This window comes from Acromyrmex echinatior, chromosome 15, assembly GCF_024713525.1.
Source record: "Acromyrmex echinatior isolate Ae372 chromosome 15, ASM2471352v2, whole genome shotgun sequence".
Classification (NCBI taxonomy): domain Eukaryota; kingdom Metazoa; phylum Arthropoda; class Insecta; order Hymenoptera; family Formicidae; genus Acromyrmex; species Acromyrmex echinatior.
Genome location: NC_141866.1, coordinates 6,501,073 through 6,521,308, shown reverse-complemented (window position 1 = coordinate 6,521,308; position 20,236 = coordinate 6,501,073). Strand labels below are relative to the sequence as shown.

The 20,236-nt window shown below is 36.3% G+C and overlaps 2 protein-coding genes and 1 long non-coding RNA gene across 8 annotated transcripts in view; 2 read left to right on the top strand and 1 right to left on the bottom strand.

The window, feature by feature from the left end:
- LOC105153034 (tubulin monoglutamylase TTLL4) overlaps window positions 1-15,096 on the top strand; it is a 167,942-nt gene extending 152,846 nt beyond the window's left edge. For 5 of the 6 annotated variants that reach the window (XM_011067648.2, XM_011067649.2, XM_011067647.2 and 2 more), the window contains 3 exons: window positions 11,189-11,248; window positions 12,661-13,755; window positions 14,040-15,096. In XM_011067648.2, coding sequence (XP_011065950.1) covers window positions 12,671-13,755; window positions 14,040-14,628 — 1,674 coding nt within the window. In that variant the 5' untranslated portion in view covers window positions 11,189-11,248; window positions 12,661-12,670 and the 3' untranslated portion in view covers window positions 14,629-15,096. Of the gene's footprint in view, window positions 1-1,469; window positions 1,491-11,188; window positions 11,249-12,660; window positions 13,756-14,039 lie in introns of those variants that run through there. The other variant, XM_011067646.2, reaches the window with a different exon arrangement.
- On the top strand, window positions 3,986-6,288 carry LOC105153033 (enhancer of split mbeta protein). Its single transcript, XM_011067645.2, has one exon. It carries the CDS (start codon window positions 4,999-5,001, stop codon window positions 5,611-5,613), a length of 615 nt encoding a protein of 204 aa, XP_011065947.1. The 5' UTR covers window positions 3,986-4,998; the 3' UTR covers window positions 5,614-6,288.
- A 304-nt stretch (window positions 15,097-15,400) lies between the features above and the next one.
- On the bottom strand, window positions 15,401-19,873 carry LOC147907237 (uncharacterized). The gene is made up of 2 exons (XR_015547625.1): window positions 16,463-19,873; window positions 15,401-15,933 (listed from the first exon to the last, which is right to left on the bottom strand). It is a non-coding gene; the product is annotated as an uncharacterized LOC147907237 (long non-coding RNA).
- Between the last annotated feature and the right edge of the window lie 363 nt (window positions 19,874-20,236).

The window sequence follows — 20,236 nt, the reverse complement described above, 5'->3', positions numbered from 1 at the left end:
CGTAGTCAAAAAAGTAAGTTATAAAGCTACTAGAAAAATTAGCGATTAAAAAAATACTATATTGCACATTACAAAAAATTAAATTACAAGTTAATATTATACGTATTCTAATTATTAACATTATCATGTACTATCTAATCGTAATAATAATTATCCCTCTATCGCTCATACATGCATCAACGTTATACTTAATTAACGTCACGTCGATCTTTCGCTTATCGCGCTTATTAAACCAATCGGATCGATAAAATATCAGATACGGGACTTCCCGAATGTTGAAAAAAATTTCGGAAACCTTATAATTTGACCATCTCGCAGCTGATTAATATGCTTGACAACCTGTTATACAACCAAAATGTCGACTTAACGGTCGCGTGTAATGTTAACGCGAGTCACGATGAATCTCGACGTATCTCTTCCTTTCTTTTTTTTTATTCTCTCCCCCCTCTTTTTCTCTCCCTCGCTCTTGAGGTCAAGACTTCCTCGATCTCTCGATGAAGGAAGCGCACGATTTGCTGCGGACCGACCGACGAGTGCACAAAAAATCCATCATACCCAGAAACGAATTACATACTTCATCGTCGGGGATCACGTAAGGACGCGTTCTCGCCGCGAGAATATCAACGTTCACTTCATTCGCCGCCGATGGTGAGCGGGCGTAACAAGTTGTTAACGTGGGGCAAATAATATGTACCCGGTGTCCCGGCGGTAGCGCCGCATCGGCGCGGATAACGCTCGTTTCGTCGGGGCTTTAACTGGCGTACGCGCGTACCGCCGCATCCGGCTTGTATGACCAATCAATGTAATTATCCTACCGGTCTTCTACCGGCGCGCGGTCGCTTCTGCCTTATTTTCGTCCGTCGACGCACGTACTTACCGCGCAGAAACTATGATTCAAGAGGGGAATTGATAATGATAAATAAGACGTAGGAAAAGAGGGAGAAAGAGAGATAGAGATGATAGAGTTTGGATCGAGAGGGAAGAGACACGTAATGTGGAGCGTGTTCAGACAAATAGAATGCGAAGATACCCTCTAAATGGTAAGGTTGGGGTTGAGTACGATTTTTACGGCTTCGTCATTCAAAGCGTTTTTTATTTTACTGCTACTATTTAAAATCTATTAAAAAGTTAGTTAACTTTATTGTATGTATTTATCAATAAATAAGCAGGGAAAAAAATTTTGTGTTATTATTTTTTAACTTATTTTGTATATTAAATTAAAAAAGACTGGATCCGAATATATATTCCGAAAGTCCATCTTGCTAGAAAGTTAATAATAAATACGTGACACACGCATGGACTAACGAAATTGCTCAAGCATATCTAGAAGTCTGGCACTTTGCCAGCATAAGATATATGTCGCGAGCGTTTTGAGACTGTTTCGTTGAAACACTCTTGTATCGCAGTTAAATGTCAACGAGAGAAGTGTTTCGATCTGTATCATTGTGCAGTACGGAAACGAAGATATGCGAATTGCTGAAAAAACCGATGTAAGACAAATATTATCTAAAAAATGTCATAGAATTACGATGTATTTTACTTATATATTTTTATATTATTTTTTGCTATAAAATACTAAGAGAATAATATTTAATGATATCTCGTTTAAAAGGGAATTGAAGAGAGTAAATAGACTTTGTTATTACGATAGACTATTTTAAAATATTATCTTTATAACAGAGTTATACATTTATAACTGCGTTATATATTTTTTTATTATTTCTCATTGTTAAATACTGAATAATATTCAGTAATCTCGTTCAAAAGAGTGAAAGAGAAAAAGTGGACGTGGTTCTAAAATTTCGTTCTAAAGTTCTTCTTTCTTTAATCTTCTTTCTTTAAGTTTTTTCTTTATATTATCTCTTTGTTGAAGAATGTTAAGGATGAATCACTTTTTAAAATCGAAAACTTATCTCTCACCATATATTCTCACTTACAAAGATATAGCGAACGTCTTCCAAGAGAGTAGGGTTTCTCCTCGAGTTTAAAAAATTCCTGCGACAAAATTCCACTCGTATCAATTTCCATCGCGATCACGAACAAATCGGCGATTAAGCGGCGACTGTACGTCTGAAAAAGCGGATTTTTTCTTTTTCCTTTTATGAAGACGACACATCGTAATATCCGGGTGCGCGCGGATGCCTTCGAAGCTACGTTTAGACCCAAAGGTTCATAAATACTCAACCCACTCAGCCTTGTTTGGGATATCGGCTTCCAAAAGGGCTAAACACCTCGTTAAGTCTCACAAGCGGAGCCCGTCCAAGTCCAAGAATGGGCGGATCATTAAGAACGTACGTTTATAATTCAAAACATCGGCTCCTGGGCTCCCCGCTCCGATTGCACCGGAACCGGTTGTCAAAAACCCTCGAGAGATTCTCTATAGTATCAGACTGATCTCGAGTGGAATATATGCAAAACTCTCTCAAGTTACGCAAATCTTTTAAGAGCAGGAAGAGATCATATGTTAATTATAGTCAAAAATTCAGAAAATACACTGGATAGAAAGGATACGATACACAGGACTTTTTTGTCGCAGAATAGAAAGGTGATTTAACTAACGTCAGAAATTTTTTCCACGTAGAAAGGTGATTTAACTAACGTCAGAATTTTTTTTCCACGTGGAAGAATTTATGGCCAAATCGCGTCCGTTATCTTTCTAGATACAGCTGCCATGTAGAAGATAAAAGAGATTCATTTATGAAGCTTCTTAAGAATTTTTTTCTCAAATAAATTTTTATAACGTTCCCAGCGATTCGTATGACGTAATGCAACAGAGGCAATCTAACAGATGATCTCGTATAATCGCGATGAGAGACAAGAAGCGTGGGCGGGCCGCGTACGTGATGTTTATTTCTATTGTTCCACGCGAAGAGGAACGCGAAATGGTCCAGTCCGCGACACGGCGTTGCCAAGACGTGATTCACTCCGAGGAAGTGCCGGGAGTGTTGCCGACACGCGCGTACACGTGCACCACGTCGGTGGTAATCCAACGTAAATCAACAAGTGTCATGCGCCTCGAGCGCGAACTAACAGCGGTGTTTAGATGTCTCCTATAAATATTGTTTCTTCGATCGAAAACATCGTTATCTTAGTCCGCAGGCACGATCGAATAAACACTCCTCTTACAGACATTTTTCTCTAAATTTTTGTATTTCAATGTATAATAATTGAGCGAAAATGCACACTGAAAGAAAAAATTGGTTGCTGTAACAATTTAGATAGTAAAATATGGCATAGCATTTTTAATCGGCTGCAGCAACCAGTTTTTGATTGTAGCAGCAAATTTTTAGTTGTGTTAGTTTATCCGTGTCAGTATATAATTTCGATTTGCTACAGCTGATTAAAAATACTATGCTATATTTTACTATCTAAATTATTACAGCAACCAATTTTTTCTTTCAGTGCACGATTATAAAGTATACATTTCTTAAGTTCTAAACACAATGCGAGGCAACAGCGATAAGAATAGCAATAGGAGGAATATTATAGAAATAAGCGATATATAATTGTTGCACAATGCTGCGAAAAAAAAATGCCAACCAATCTGATTTCGTGTATAGACTGTAATACATTTTTCCATTCGCTCAAGGTTATAGCACATATAAACAGAATGAAAAATCTGGACGCTGATTGGTAGACTATAAGGCGATAAACACAAATTCCGACTCGTCGGGAATTATCGCTATTCCATCTCTCTCTCTGTATCTCTTATTTCGTGTTTTTAGACATTGATATACATTCCTGTAAATCAATGGATTCCTCTGTTTCTATCGCTGTTGCTACGCATTGTGTTAGGGCTTTAGTTCCAGTTTTTTATTTTCTGATTAAATTCTGATTAAGCTTAATCTGATACTAAAAATTGTATTTTTCTAGAGATAGGTTAATCATTAAAATGGTTTTGTATTGAGTAACTTTTAAAGCTATCTTTTATAGTATTTATTTGCATTATGTACAAAATCAGTTTTATCTATGTGTTATTGAATAAAGGTGTATAATATATTTTCATGCAACAGAAGGCACATCAGTCATTGAAAATTACAAACGATCGGCAAATGATATCTCCAAATGATTCTGAAACCGCGCGAGAAAGTTTATTTTCTCTCGCTATGTTTCAATCTAGCCCATATCCTCGCGAAGCGGCATCCTTCGTAGATTCAATCGCGATAATCTTTACCTCCGGCGCGAGGATCGAGGCTCGCGCGAGTCGTCCTCGTGCTGGTCGCGCGTCGTGGCGTGTGCTCTCCTCTTCTCGCCTCTCGCCCGTGTTTCTCGGCGCGGTTTGGCGCGTCGTGTCGTGCCAAGGCACCGCGTGCAGGTGTGTTCTCGGTGAGCAAAGTGTCCCCTCCCGTGCGCGCGCGCGAGCGCGAGCGAGCGAGCGAGCGTACGTTCGCGCTCTTCGCTCGCAAGGAGGGCCCCCTCCTCCCTTCCTCGGCCCGGCAGGCGTTAAGCGGCACAGAACCTGTGCAGGCCCCAACAGGCCCCCCGATCTGTGGGAACGCTCCGGCCCGCGAGCTTCCCACGATACGCCACGGCTGCTGCTGGCTGGCCGTGCACGCGGGCTGCAGGGTTCAGCATACCGTGCCCCTCGGACCCCTCCGTCACCCAGCTGTGGGGCGCAGGACGACGGCGGCACGGGTGGGGCATCACGCGGCATATAAATAACGGGTTGTACCCTACCAGCGCTTCAGAACCGTCACGAATACGTACGGACTCAGACGCACTCTCGGCACTCCGAGAACAGTGAGAACAGTACTATTCGAATAGAGAATAATATATAAACGTCGAACGTTTTCGATTGTGCTTTCGATTTCCAACTATTTCCGATTGGGAGATATACGTTAACAAGAGAGCACCGCGGATTCCCCCTAAATCCTTGATCGGATCGTCAATCGGTGATTCGGTCCGGGGATCAACGCAGGACATCCGCAGAAGAATCCACTCTCCCTGGACTCAGTTATCCCTTGTTTTGTGTGACCAGTGACAATATAAAGTGTGATCATGTCACCGCACACGGGTTACACGCCGGTCAGCGGTATGGAGTACGAGGAACCAGTGTCGCGCACTTATCAATACCGCAAGGTGATGAAGCCGATGCTGGAACGCAAGCGACGTGCCCGTATCAATCGTTGCTTGGACGAGCTGAAGGATCTGATGGTGACCGCACTGCAGGCCGAGGGTGAGAACGTGGCGAAGTTGGAAAAGGCAGACATCCTTGAGTTGACGGTGCGTCATCTTCACACGTTACGCGCCGCCAGGAGACTCACACTCACGCCGGAGAACAGCTACGCCGACCGATTCCGCGATGGCTTTACCCAGTGCGCCCAGGAGGTGTCAACCTTCCTGTCAACGCCGGTCGCTGCAGCGGTGCATCCCGCCGCGGGTGCCCAACTCATGCGACACCTCGGTGGCTGCCTTCGACGACTGGAGGGTCCAGCTGGTACCAAGCATACCCTGCCGGCAACCTCGGCAGCTGCGACGAAGACGACTCAAGCGCCGACGGGCCAGACGAACGTGACCCAGAACGTGTACACTCCTCCGCAGAGCCCTGTCAGTGTCGCGAGCTCCTCCGGTGAGTCTTCGGAGTCTTCCAACGCAGTCTGGAGACCCTGGTGATGAGGCAATCAAACGACAACGAAACGAACCATCCTGAGATCTCCGGAGCGGACGTTCGAAATGATCAAGACGGACAATCCAATGACGAAGGATCCTTCCGCTGAATGGCATCGCGAGGAGGAAAACGACGAATCGCTGTCTTCCAAAAGAAACTTTTGCGAAGCCTCATTGAGAATTCTTTGAGAACTTTTACTTCTTTACGCGGTTTACTTGGTCGCATTGTACATAGGTGATTAAAGCTTTAAGTGACGTCTGTGATAGGGTTCCAATTTGTACCTGAGATGACTATTTTCTTGTAAAACATAGCGACTATTATATAGATGTTAACTTGTTATGTTTAAGAACTTTTTTCGACGTAAAGTCATCCGGCGTCTCTGTTGAGATCGTCGGGCAGTATCATCATCATCATCAATAAACATCTTGTTTCAATGATAAATGATATCGAATCACCACCCACAATGTATTCCGCATCCTTCTCTTCTTTATTAATCTTCTTATAACGACGGAATCGTAGATATATGAAAGGCTATATGACACAGCGAAAAGTGTTACTTCAAAAAATACATTCCTATTTATATTATAGAATTCAAATTCATAACTTCATATCACGAAATTTAATATATCTATTTGTGCAAATTAATTGTAAATTAATTAAATGAAAAAATAAAAAGAAAAGATTATATATATCTATTGCAACTTTTTTAATGATTTAATAATAAATTAATGTTTACATTCAAGCTAATGATAATAGTGAAAGAATCAATACATAGAATCAATACAAAGATAATACAATATATTTTAAAATGTAAAAAAAGAAAAGGTTTGAGATTGACATTTATTCTGATGATTTATTAATTCAATTATTTATTAATTTATTTAAGAAGCATTTTGTAGAATATATGCAAAAATAATTTGAATAATTAAACATAGTTATAGATTTTACTCGATTCGAATGGATTTAATTAATCTTGTATTTTATTATTAAATTTGGAAAGTAATCCAAATTGGATATTACATTATATCGTAAATCGTATATTGCGATTAAAAAATTTAATATTTGTGCAAATTATAAGTTAATTAAACGAAGGAAAAAAAAGTCTGTTAAAACTGTTATTGATAATAGCAAAAGAGTCATTAAATATATTTCGAGATAAAAAAAGAAGGAAGAATTGATAGTCATATTTATCGATTCGTTTCAATTAGATATTTAATTATTAATTTATTTAAAAGCATTTAGCAGCATATACAAAAATAATCCGCATAGTTTATAATTAGCAACAGCTCGATTTGAACGGATTTATTTAATCATCCTTTACTAATAAATTTTGACAATAATGATCGAGATTAAATATATATCGCAGTAAATCGAATCATTTTCGCGATTAAAATTCGTGCACTTTGAAATGATTTAAACATAAAATAATTAAAATTTTATTCGTTAATTTTATTTGATCGCTCTTTTTCATAACTGCATTTTTTCTAATACTAATTTATTTTTTGTTAGCTTGAATTTGCTCCTAAAATTTTATTATGCTACTAAGCTTCTTTTGAATTTTTAATAATATAAGCTAGCTTTGAACTCTACATACTTCTCATTTGACAATTGCATTTATCAACAAATATTCGGCACACTGCTTTCCCCGGTGATAGCTGATTTAGTACAAGATTGGTTTCATACAAGAGGAATTTGGAGAGGGAGGTTCTTGAGACACTAGATTTTGATATTCGATTCTTCTACAAATACGTTGATGACATAATTATGGTAGTACCGACAACAATGATAAATATACTTGACAAATTTAATCTACTCTCCGAGATTACAATTTACACTTGAAGTGGGTACTGATAGAATTAAATTTCTTGATACCACGATCATTATCTCTAACAACATAATAAAATTTGATTGATATCAAAAACCAACATTTTCGGGAAGATATCTAATTTTTGTGTCCCAACTTCTTTCACAAAAGAAGGACTCGATAATGCTCATTTCCACAAATGGAGAACTTTAATTTCGGTTCTGATCAGTTTACTCTCTATCTTTTTCTGAAGATCTAGTCTAAAGATTAGAAAAAAAAACGAAGAATAAATTGAACCAAAATTAAAGTTAATCTATTGTATTAGGTGTTGGAATTAATTCGTAGCGTTTTTTAATGAAAGAATGTTATTTATTTCACATGAGCATTAAAAAATACATTAATGAAAGTACTTCCCATCACTTGTAAAACGCTACGAATTAATTCCAACACCTAATATATTGGAAATCTAAACGGGCGTCTAAACGGAATGTAAACGGGCAGAACTCCCTTTTTATCAGAGAATTTCATAGAAAAACATCTGGACTTTATCATTAAAGTTCTTCTAGACAATCTGACTATCTTTTAAAATTCATATTTACATGACACTGTTAAAATTCACCATATCTGAAAGAAAAAGTCTCATTAATAAAAAAACTAATACAAAATAAAAAAACAGACAATGAAGATGAAATAAAAAATTCTTGGTTCATCAATATCATTTAATGAATATAATTTTAAAAAATTTAATCATATTACCAAAGATTTATATAAATATGAGACTTTCTTTCTTCAATATAAACAAACTCAATAATATTATAAAAGCTCATAAAGATTCGGTTTTAAAATTGTCTAGGAAGAATGCAAAGATTGTAATACAGCCTAAGTTGGACAAACACTCAGACAACAAACTAAAGACTAGAATAACTGAAGATTAGAATATTCGTGTTCGGTTATTCTATGCTTTCGAGCCATATCAGAAGAAGCACTACTACAAAATCAGTAATAACTGAGCATAGGTTGCATCATGATTTTGATTGCATAATAATAATAATTGAAATTTATCGCGCACATATAATACAGCATTAATTCCCAATAGTTAAATTTATTATAATTATAAGCTTTCTTACAGTTCTTGATTCTAAATGTTAAACTTTTTACATTGGTCATGGAAATTTCTCATTTTTATCTGAAAAACCTGAAAAAGTCAAGGAATTTTAAAATTTATTTTCTGTGACAACCTTGTATAGAATAAAAAATTATCTTTTTTATTCTGGGATATCTTATTTAATTTATATATAAAATAAATCGAGTATGTACGTATTATATGATACATAAATATTCGCGAGATATAACTTTGGAATTTTTGCATTAAATACATCTTATAGGCGCAAAGCTTTATTATAAAATTACTGAAGTTATAAGTACTAGAAAACGTAGTTTGTCATTGAAGGAAAAAGCGAAAAATATGTTTTATATTTCATTATATTTTCATAACTCTTATGTCCATATCCAATTATAAAGGTACGGTCTTGCCACTTCTTGTATCGCCAAAAAATCACGGAAGTTACGGTACAGGGGATGCAACAAGATTAAATCTCTTTAAATTGCACAGCACTGCAACGAAAACGCTACAGCAAGTCACCTTCGGCGCATGCAAAAGACTACAATGTTTGGCCGGCGGCTTTAATCGCGCTATACGACATTGCAAGAAATCGAAAACCGCCTGTCACCTGCCGTAGCCGTCCGAGTACCATACCCGGAGGTGGCGAAACTGACACATGAATATTAATGTGTCTTATGCGACTTAATACGAGAGCTTTCTTGTATCCAAGTCTTAAAACACGATTTAATCAATTTCCCTCATTCTCCACGGGCGTCAGAAACACAATGTCTGTTTCGTACACACACTTCACAGGAAGAGCAATCTTGCTCTCGCTTTTTTTATCAGTTTGACCCAAACCTTGTGGACTAATTTTAGAAATCTCTATTTTTTCTCCGATATTACTTAACATTTATCAGTTTAAAATGAATCGAATGGGTCTTCTTTTTTTTTTTATATGAATTGGAATGAATCATGATCTATTTAAAAAGTAATATTTAAAAAGAGGAATAATCTGCAGAGCGCAAGTGGATGGATTGCTTCAAAAGTCATCCATCAATCGTGGCGATCGATGGGCGCGACGCTTTCACACTTTTTCGAGTCTTCCGTTCTGCTTGTATTTTTAAAGTATCGCGTTAATTTGATTTTACGTAAGTAGGCCACGAAAGAAAATTAACTCTTTCTTCTCTGCGAGTTCCCTGTCTTACTTTCCGATTAATGCACTACCGTGTTCCGGCGACTGCGCGATCGATAACGAGTATTTAATTGCCACACGGTGGCCGGCATATTTACTTAACATGCGTTTCGCGGCGGCGAATTAATTGACAGCTCTCGCTTTTTATATTTAACTGCTGCATGCGCACATCTGCATCTCCTGATGTCTATCATCACGCTTATCCATTTTACGATTTCTGCAGAGTATTCTTCTACCTGTTGTACCTTTCCGTAAACTTATCATTAAAGGGAAAGCATCGTAACTTTAGCTTTACGATTGTTAACAATGAATGTTAACAAGATAAGATGCTTGCAAAGAATTTACTGTAGCATAAATATTTTCCTATCTTGGAAACTACTTTTCTACTCGGAATTCTTATCTTTTATCGTGTTTTACTGGCAATTACGTTCAACAAAATTATCATAATGGAATCACACTTTTTTCTCTATTGAGGAGAAGATTAATTTTTCAAATTGTTTTGCAAATAGAAAATTACGATAAATTTTAGGAAAAAAAAATCCACGAATAAAAAATAAGACAACGAAGTTTTTAGGATAGATATAAATTATAGCAGTATTTTTTTTTTAAATTACCGCTAATCCACATTACTGTCTCTTTAAAAATATCAATCGTACGACAAAATGTATCTATCGTTTCACACGCGAACGGACGTGTACCGACTTCTCATTCAAACACAATGTGCAACAGACAAACACGTTATTCGCATGCGAATGATTACATTCGTAATTATTGGGATGTACAAGCCGCTGGTTGATTCACAAATTTAAATATAACAATAAATGTAACATTGTGTTCAAATTATTAACAAAAATTATTTTTAATAGAATTAGCTAAAGCATATTAAAAGAATTGAATAATCAAAAGAAGCCACTAGAGAATTATTTTTTTATATCTTTGTTTGTCTTTTAAATATAATAAAATAAAATTAAGCATAAGATGCATCAAATTAAAATAGGATACACTAACGCAACACAAATGTTTTAATCATGTATGAAATATTGAAGATATGCTTAGAAAATTGGGAAAATGAACATAGTTGCATAAGATTGTGAAATGCAAGTCGACGTTTGCCGGTAGTTCAAATTTCGACGATCTTTGAATTGACTTATAAATTATCCGTAATGGTCTATCGAAACGTAAATTATTGCTATAATGTAAATATTCCATATACTTATTTTTTCGTGATATTTAACCTCACGATTTCGCAATTACATACCAGCAGACTGTGTTTTTTAAGATCGGTTAAGAAGATATTATTATCTCCATGTTTTTGCGTGCCTTTCTCGAAATATTTTCTCCACAAATTTCCATGCATGCTATAAGGAAATATAATATTAATTCTATTATCAATAAGAATACGAAGAGTATTATCCTTCTAAGAATCTATCATTATGATTTCTCGGCAATTGTAATAATCGCGAATTAATTGTTATGTTTCAGGTGTTTGTGGTCGCATCGTCATAATGCTGGTAGTTGCTGGCGTTTGAACAATACAGATTGGTACGTATCTTTCCTTTTACAAAGCTCCTTCATGATCGTGCACGCGCTATTTTTTAATACGTGTATTAAGATGCTTATGTCATGCATTGATACGATCGCGAAGCATCATTCGATCTAGACAGATCATCTCACTCGCAGCTGCTGTTATGCAGAAATTGTTTAGCGATGTAATTGCCAATGCGATAATAACATTTTATGACTTTATGTTTTACAGCATTCAGTTTTGTGACCTTCAATCTTTATGATTATCATATATTGACGTTGTCTTACTATTATATGATATTATCTGGCATTTTTTATCAAACCAAAGAAGGTCATGAGTTAAGGAATGTAAATTCAACAGATTATCTTTTTTTTTTTTCAAGAAAAATATATTAAATTTTCAAATATTTTTGTCAATACATAATGTCCAAAAATATCCAATGTTTTATAAAAATTTTTTGTGAGACACATATAATTCTCAAAAATAATATTACATCAAATTTTCAAATCAATATTTTTACCAAATACACAGTGACCAAGAATATCCAAAATATTTGTAAGGATTTTTATGAAGTATGTTTCTAAAAAAAATTACATCAAATTTGTAAATTAATATTTTTATAAAATGTACGATGACCAATATCCAAAGTATGTTTTGTAAGATTTTTTGTGATTTTTTTTCCATAATAATTGTGATATAATTTTAAAAAAATTTAAGTAATGATAACATTGTGAAGTTGTTTATGTTGAGTGTTCTGCATTGTGGAGTTACGCATGTTAAATGAATTTGAGATAGAATGCAGCGATAAATTACGGAGAGAAAATTTTCTGACGAAAGTTTTGTTCAAGTTAACATGGTTGCCGGTGAAGTTAAATTTTAATCGAATTTTACGTATTAATCTTGCTGCAACAAGTAAGTTGATTTTATCTGCAATCTCAATTATGCCCTTAAGGTCTGAGGAAACTGATCACTCTTTGTAATCGCAATGAAAATTTCCACAGAAAGCATCTCTTTATAACAATAATAATGATATGATTGCAATATCTCGGTAACTAAGTCGACATATGTATACATGAAGCTCAGCCAATCATAGCAAATTGTAGTTCTTGACAGGCCGTGACATATTCATCTCTAACAATTCCGTTTCTTGGAGATGTTCCGTAGCGGTATTCTGTACCGTATTAACGGTATTCATTGGTACCTTAATTGTTCAAAGACGTCCACATTACGACAGTAGCAAATCAACATGATTCTACGATTACGAATTACGTGATTGCATCGATTCGCTGCTGCCGTTATTTGAAACGAGATTGTTTAAGAGTTAAAGAGATACCGATGTACAAATGTAAAGGATGTTGAATCACTCGAAGTGTCAGAGTTAAATTGCCATGCGTCATGACGAATCCTTTGTTCCCCCCATGTGTTGCAGGCTATTCGAGATGGATGTAATCGTATATAATCAGCACGAAACTAGTAGCATTGCGAGCAGCACTGATGGCGCCGAGACTCAGTACGATGAAGAGAGCGTGCCTGACCTCGATATCGATGGAGATCTGCTGTCGATCGATGGCGACAAACAGAACAAACTGCCCTTCCGTAGAAGCCTATTCGATAATGTGCCACCTTACATCGCCTTCCAGTTGTTTGATAGCAAGACTGGCTCGGCATTGCCGTATGAAATAACGAGACATCTTAAGTGGCACTTAACTACGGTAACACCGATATTAGTGCGTCGCACCGTTGTGAATTCCGGTTATCGGTTAATGAAGAAATGTCGATATTGGTCCGGCACTTGGGGCAAGCACATGAAGTCCATCTCCTACAAAAGTTTGAAGGAATCGCAGAAGGTCAATCATTTTCCCGGCACTTTCCAGATCGGCCGAAAGGATCGGCTCTGGCGCAATCTTAGCCGGATGATGATGAAGTACGGCAAGCGGGAATTCGGCTTCGTGCCACGCACCTATGTGCTACCTCAGGATATGCGTATGTTCCGTCAGGTGTGGGAGAAAAACGGCGGCAAAGAGAAATGGATCATCAAACCTCCGGCGTCCGCTCGCGGTACTGGGATTCGCGTAGTCCACCGCTGGTCCCAAATACCAAAGAAACGCGCCGTCGTCGTGCAGCAATATCTGTCGCGGCCGATGCTAATACGAGGTGCCAAGTTCGATCTGCGACTCTACGTGTTTGTCACCAGCTTTAATCCGCTTAAGGTTTACATATATCCAGATGGCCTTGTACGCTTCGCTTCCGTCAAGTACAACGACGACATTAACTACCTCAGCGATCGTTTCATGCATCTCACCAACTACAGCATCAACAAGACCAGCGCGACTTACACCAGCAACGACTCTGTGGATTCTAGCACCGGTCACAAGTGGACTCTGAAAACCCTGTGGTCCTATCTCGAGCAAGAAAACGTGAATGTTGCCAAGATATGGAAATCGATAAAGGATATTGTTATCAAGACGATGATAGCTGGCGAATCTTCTATCAACACTCTAACGAGAGCCAATACATCTTCGAGGTAAGATTTTTACAATCGTTGAATTTATTTTTTAATAAAATAAATTAATCTTTTATTGTTATGTACATTTGGCGTTAATATTTTTTAGATTTTTACTATTGCAAAGACTAAATGACAAAAAAGTTTAAATATATTGTAATGGCAATTTCTTTTTTAAGATTTTACGGTTAATATAGAATGCTGGTTTTCCTGTGCTGAAATGTAATTAATTTGTTGTCATGTAACTACTTTCATATATTCCACTTAGTATCTTTCTGATGTAATGTATTTTATTAAATTCTAAGGTATTGTTGCTATGAACTTTTTGGCATCGATATTATTTTGGACGAGAACCGAAGACCATGGTTACTCGAGGTGAATATATCGCCCTCTCTACAGTCTTCCTCGCCTCTCGACATCGCGGTCAAGGGGCCCCTCATTAGAAACCTCTTTAATATGGCCGGATACCAACTGCCCACATGCGTACCGGCGGAGGAAGCGGAGAAACTAGCCCAAAGATATCAGTTAGATCCGGTGTGCCAAGATTACAGATTGCACCGAGCTACCCTTAGCTACCAGGAACGTCATAAGCAATCCTTGTATGCGAATTTGAGAAATCGGGAGGACTATCTGGATGAAATAATCGATGATCTTACTCCCGATGATGTGAGACATTTGATTACGTATGAGGACGAGTTAACACAGTTGGGAAATTTCGAAAAGATTTTCCCTACTATCACCAGCTACCAATACTTGCAGTACTTTGATGTTCCAAGATACTACAATATGTTATTTGATGCGTGGGAGGCCAAGTACGGTGATAATCGGGAAGAGGGAATCTCCCGATTGCAAAAGCTGTGTAAGACCAAGTATCATTTAGAACAAGTTTTTTAGATTAATGACGCGCAACCTGCGATTCGCGAGCTGCAAACTGCTCACTTGTGAATTTTTTGTGGTCTGCCGAATCATAGCTAAAAATACAAAATTATTTTTTATTTTTTAACCAACCCAAATGAAATATTATGCAGCCCGCAAAATTTTACCTATTTTTAAAAGTGATCCTTAAAGATGGTTGCGCGTCACTGTTTTAGATAGTAATCTTTTTCTTTTAATATGTCACTTTTCAATGATGGTACATCAAAGAGACGCAGAGCTGCGACGTCGTTCCCGTTATTAACGCCTTATCGTATGGAATCCTTTTTATTTCGCATGCTACGTGCGCTTTGTTGTATACGGGTAAACGTACCATTTCCATGTCCATTGGTTCAGCAAGGACCAAATTCATTATGTGCCTTTTCCCACGGTTGTGCGAATTTACTTTATTGTAATGAAATTTGTCTTTAATAAACAATTTTTCATTAATTAGGCGCGGGATTATTAACATCGCATTATTAATCATTCTTTGCGAATTAATAATCCTTGACCTTCTTTTTCCTGTTTAAAAACAGATTTCTCAAACAAAAATTGTTTATCTAGGAAATAATAAATTTGCAATTATTTTAGAGATACAAGCTTATTTTTATGTTATTATCAAAAAATTATACAAAATTTACATTTAATCTAAAATTTAAAATTTATTTCGTATTATAACTTGTGAATAGTTTTGATTTTAACTTGATATTTTACAAACAGGTTTTACAAGTGGAGATTCAAGATATCAAGCACGTAAAGGTAAGCAAAAAGATTATTTGTTTATTTCTTTTTAACATAATGATTATGTTGTGAAAGATTGTTAAACATATTCGTAAAAACTTTGGACTCGCAAAATTCATTATTCATGAATTTAATAAAATACGGACGTTGCCCTGAATTTATTTCTTCAGTCAATTTAATGCATGTGCCGATATAGTACGAAAAGCTCATTATTGATAAAAACTTGTCTTAAATTCAGTGATAAGGAACAAATAAACATGACAGCCCCAAAGAAGGGAGACATTTGCACGAAATACCACGGTGAATTGTTGACAAGTCATCGTACCGAGAACGACGAGAGGTTCGCCTGAATGTTGAACGCCTAATAGCGACTCTTACGAGGGTTGTTCAACCGCAGCGGTAATAAAAACTCAAAGCTGCCGATGAATCTCTTTGTTAGTGTAGCGACCGTACGTAATTTCCAGCAACAAGAGCAAAGTTGCCTAACACCTGCTCTGGTGGCACAGAAAAATGACTCCTCGCCTTATCTTCTCTTTGACTTATCATCTAAATTCATAAAATTCTAATTAATAAATAACAATATATGTGTTTAAAAAATGATTTTAATAAAATGTAAAAAATTAGGGCCTTATGTCTATTTCTATTAATTTTAATCTTAGTCTAATTTATTTATCTTTTTTAATTCTTGAAATTAGACAAAAATAAAAAGTAAATTAAACCGAGATTAAAGTTAATTTATATTAATAAAATAAACTTAAAAATATCACAAATGATTAATACCGTCTACTTCTACCAATTTAAATTAACTTAATCTCTAGTGTAATTTATCTTTTTCAATTCTTAAAACTAAAAAAAGATAAAAAGTAAGTTAAATTGAGATTAAAATTAATTTTATCAATATAAATTAATAGTAACAAACTTCGGTTTAATTTACTTTTTATCTTTTTCCAATTCTAAGAGTTAGAAAAAGATGATAAATAAATTAAATAGGGGTTAAAGTTAATCTATATTGGTAGAACTGGACATTATTAATGTATTTGCAACATATCTTAAAGTATGTACATTCGAGACTTACAACTGTACGTGGAATCGTCAGTTACAAACAGTCAGATATAATACTGACGATGAGACGAACCGTCCAAGATCTACGCGGTTTCACAGCTGTAACCGCGCCGGGTTTAATAAATCCGTACTGACAATTTAATGTCTCTATTGTGACCGCGACAGTCGGCGGTACCGACAACTGCGCTTGATTAGGTTAATACGAAAGGGGACCAGATTTCTTCGCTTCCGCCCTTTAAATTCAATTACTGGCCGGGTACTCCGTCACTTAAAATATCATATATCAGTTTTGTCCGGAGGAAGTACGATCTGTGATAGAGTGACCAAACCAATTGTCTTCAAAAACGAAGATAAGACAGCGTTTGATTCGCTCAAATCTTCCATCTCGTTAAAGGATAATTATATACCGGTAATCTTATGTCACGATGATTAATGCTCTTAATGGTATTAACCTTTGACATTTTATACACGAATGCAACGGATATATCTTCTTATATGTAGTAAGATAGAACATGTAACTTGCGTCAAATATAAATTATTTTGTAAATATTCGAAGAAAATAACAGTGTATATTGACGTTAAATTTTTGCCAAATTTGTTTTCGATCTTCTTTCTTCGAAAAGAAATTATAAACGCTTCATATATAATAATAATTGATGAAAAATATAATAATTATCTTTCGAACGACATTGACTTCAGACTCCTGGCCTCAAGATTTCGGAGGCAAAATTATTCCAGGGCGATTTACATGGTGCACCGGTCAGGGGACACCCTACCATCGTTTGAAGACAATGGGCTCCGCTCGGTGCCACGACGGTCAACGAATTGATATCGTTATTGTAACGACATAATAGACGTATTTTCTTATTGAGATTGTAGCCCCGCATATGTGTGTGACGTGCGCGCCAAGCCGGCCGGACCCGTCTTTATGAATGTATTCATTCATGCGAGCGGCCGCGTGTGCGTTATGTAACCAACACAACGCAGATAGCACGTAAGGCTAAGGACCCCGTCTCTTCTACGTGAGGACAGATCTCAAGGAGACCCCCGCCGTTGAGAATACGGGACAGGTAGTTACGCACGTTTTTTACGTCGCCATCCATTAACGAGGTTAGAACTCTTTGTCTACCTTCCGTCCGACTTTTCGTCCGAGGCCTCTATCTGACCCAGAAAAAGCGCGAACCATATCCGGAATAATGATTTTTACATCAGTTCCAAGAATCGTGCGTTGAAGCACTTTGGTGCCATTTCAGATGATCAAATCGAAATTATAAAATCGTCTTAATTGAGTCATTAAATCGCACACACATACGAATATACAACGTACGAATTGCGCTTTGTCACTTGATCAAATTGATATGGCGGTTGAATTCCTAATGAAAAGTTATTTCGTGGAAAGGTTCAGAATTTAGTTCGCTTTTATCTAGCGATGAAATTATATGTGAGTTAAAATGTATGCCATTGTTCTATAACGATCTATGCTTACGCAGAGAAAATATAATAGTAGCAACAATAGTAGTAAAAGTGATATACAAGTTCTATATATAAAATTAATGTACATTGTACATAGTTGAATGTATCAATTTATAGTATATTCATAACCATAAAATGTATAGTTTAATCAATTTATTTATTTAATTCTGCATAAAACTTGTACATTGTCTTTACAACTTCTTTTGCTATGTGTCTTTTTCTCTGACAATAAGTGTACTGTAATAAAAACAATATATTTTTATCTCTTATTATTCTATTTTAATATTTTTTTTATTTATAATGAATGAAAAAACATGAGACTGCGAATAATATACTAAATGTAAAAACGACGTGAAGTAATTCGCAACCATCAATGAATAGTGATTCTAATTCTCTCCATGTCGATTAGATGTTTGATCCTTGCTCGTGAACTCCGCGCGTGACGATTGTAAAGTGCGATTACAATATGTCCTCCGCACGTGTGCATAATTAGTGTGTCATTTATCATTGACGCGAGTATAGAGGTGGTCTCGTACGATCATTCAAGGCCATTCTCGGTCCACGAGCCATTCTAATATCTTTACTATACAAATGTAGTTTCGACATTACTATGTATTTAACTGCGGCACGTGTTACATTCCTGTATTACGCAATTATTTACAGAGTTGCATCTCGCGTATTTATGTTTCTCTATCCACATTCATTTGGAGCTGACAGTAAGTCTATTGAACCTCCATTCAGATGTATAAATCTCTATATTAAAAACGTCAAATAATGCAATTTTTTGTTACATCTGCAAATTGGATTATTCTTATTAAAATATACTCAGTATTCATTCTTTTTTTATACAAGTTGTCATTTTAGTTTCTTGAAATTAATTAGTACTTTTTAAGTAATGTAAATTAAACGAGTCTTATAGATTTAGAGCGTCAGTAATTGTATTATGGGTTTTCTACAATAAGTCGATACCTAAGCTTTAAGTCTTAAGTGATAAGAAACTGACCATTATAGTCATTTATTCTTTTCACATTTAACTGTGATTGGTCAATTTCTTATGGCTTAAGACTTAAGTTTAGATAATGACATATTGTAAAAAACCTATTACAAATTTTGATATCAGTTCCGGACCGACGGTTAACAATTATTATGGTCGTCTCCAGACTATTTATTTTTAATTATTTAAAAGAATCAATAATAGCATCAATAATATTGTACAATAATATTGAGCATTTAAGGGCTGCTTTAAAACATTCAAACATATTTATAAGGAGCTGGTTTGTATGGGTTTTCTTAAACCTTATAAATTTTCAGCAAAATTGTCAATATTATATTCATATATATCTATATTTACGCGAAAGATGTCTGACAATAGAAGATGAAAGGCGAGATTACATGTGTCTATTATATAATATATTATCTATTGTTGTGCGCGTATCAATTGCGGATTAACGGCGATTCGTCTTCCATCACTGGTGCACGCGCGAAACTCGCTTGTGCGCTTGAGGAACGTACTCGACCCTGGATAACGACTTAATAAACCGGCAGCCGCCACTGGGGTACGAGCAGGGGGTGGGAGGTACGGGAGGGAAGAAACGGCCGCGGTGCGGGCGGATGCGAGCACGTGGAGCGGCGCGGGGGTTGGGGGCATCGCGGTAGTCAGGTGCGTCGCGTGCCCCCCACCCCCTCCGTCACGTAGCTCCGTCGTGCTTTGTTTTGAGAAGGCTTAAGAGCACCCGTTCCCACGCTTCCGCGCGCGTTCTCCTCCCGTGCCTCGTGTCAAAATTCGTATTCGAGATACGGCCGTCTCTCCCGATTATCTCCCCCGTCCGTCCGTCCATCCATCCGTTTGAAATTTCGATCGCAGTCGAGGATTTATTCCTTCGCGATGCAATCACGTGTGAAGACTGTATCTTGTAGACTATCTGCAACAAGACAATCAGAAATCGTTATTATATATTCAGAGGAAAAAATAATAAACGTATATATTGGGTCATTTAAAAAGTATCCGCGGTTTTTTGTTCAATTTTTGAACGAAAAAACCGCGGATACTTTTTAAATGACCCAATATATAAAATGAAAAAATATAGTAGTGGCAATTATATAGGTGATTAATATACAAATTATTACATTATGTAGAATTTATAAACATAATTGAATAAATTATTTTATAATTGCAATAATTACAACTATATAATAATAAAATAATTTATTTAACTTTGTACATATATTAATTCTACAAAACTTGTGTACTTAGTTACTACTATTTTTTTTCTTTGATAAATAAATTAGCAACGAAAAGGGGACACGTGAAAAT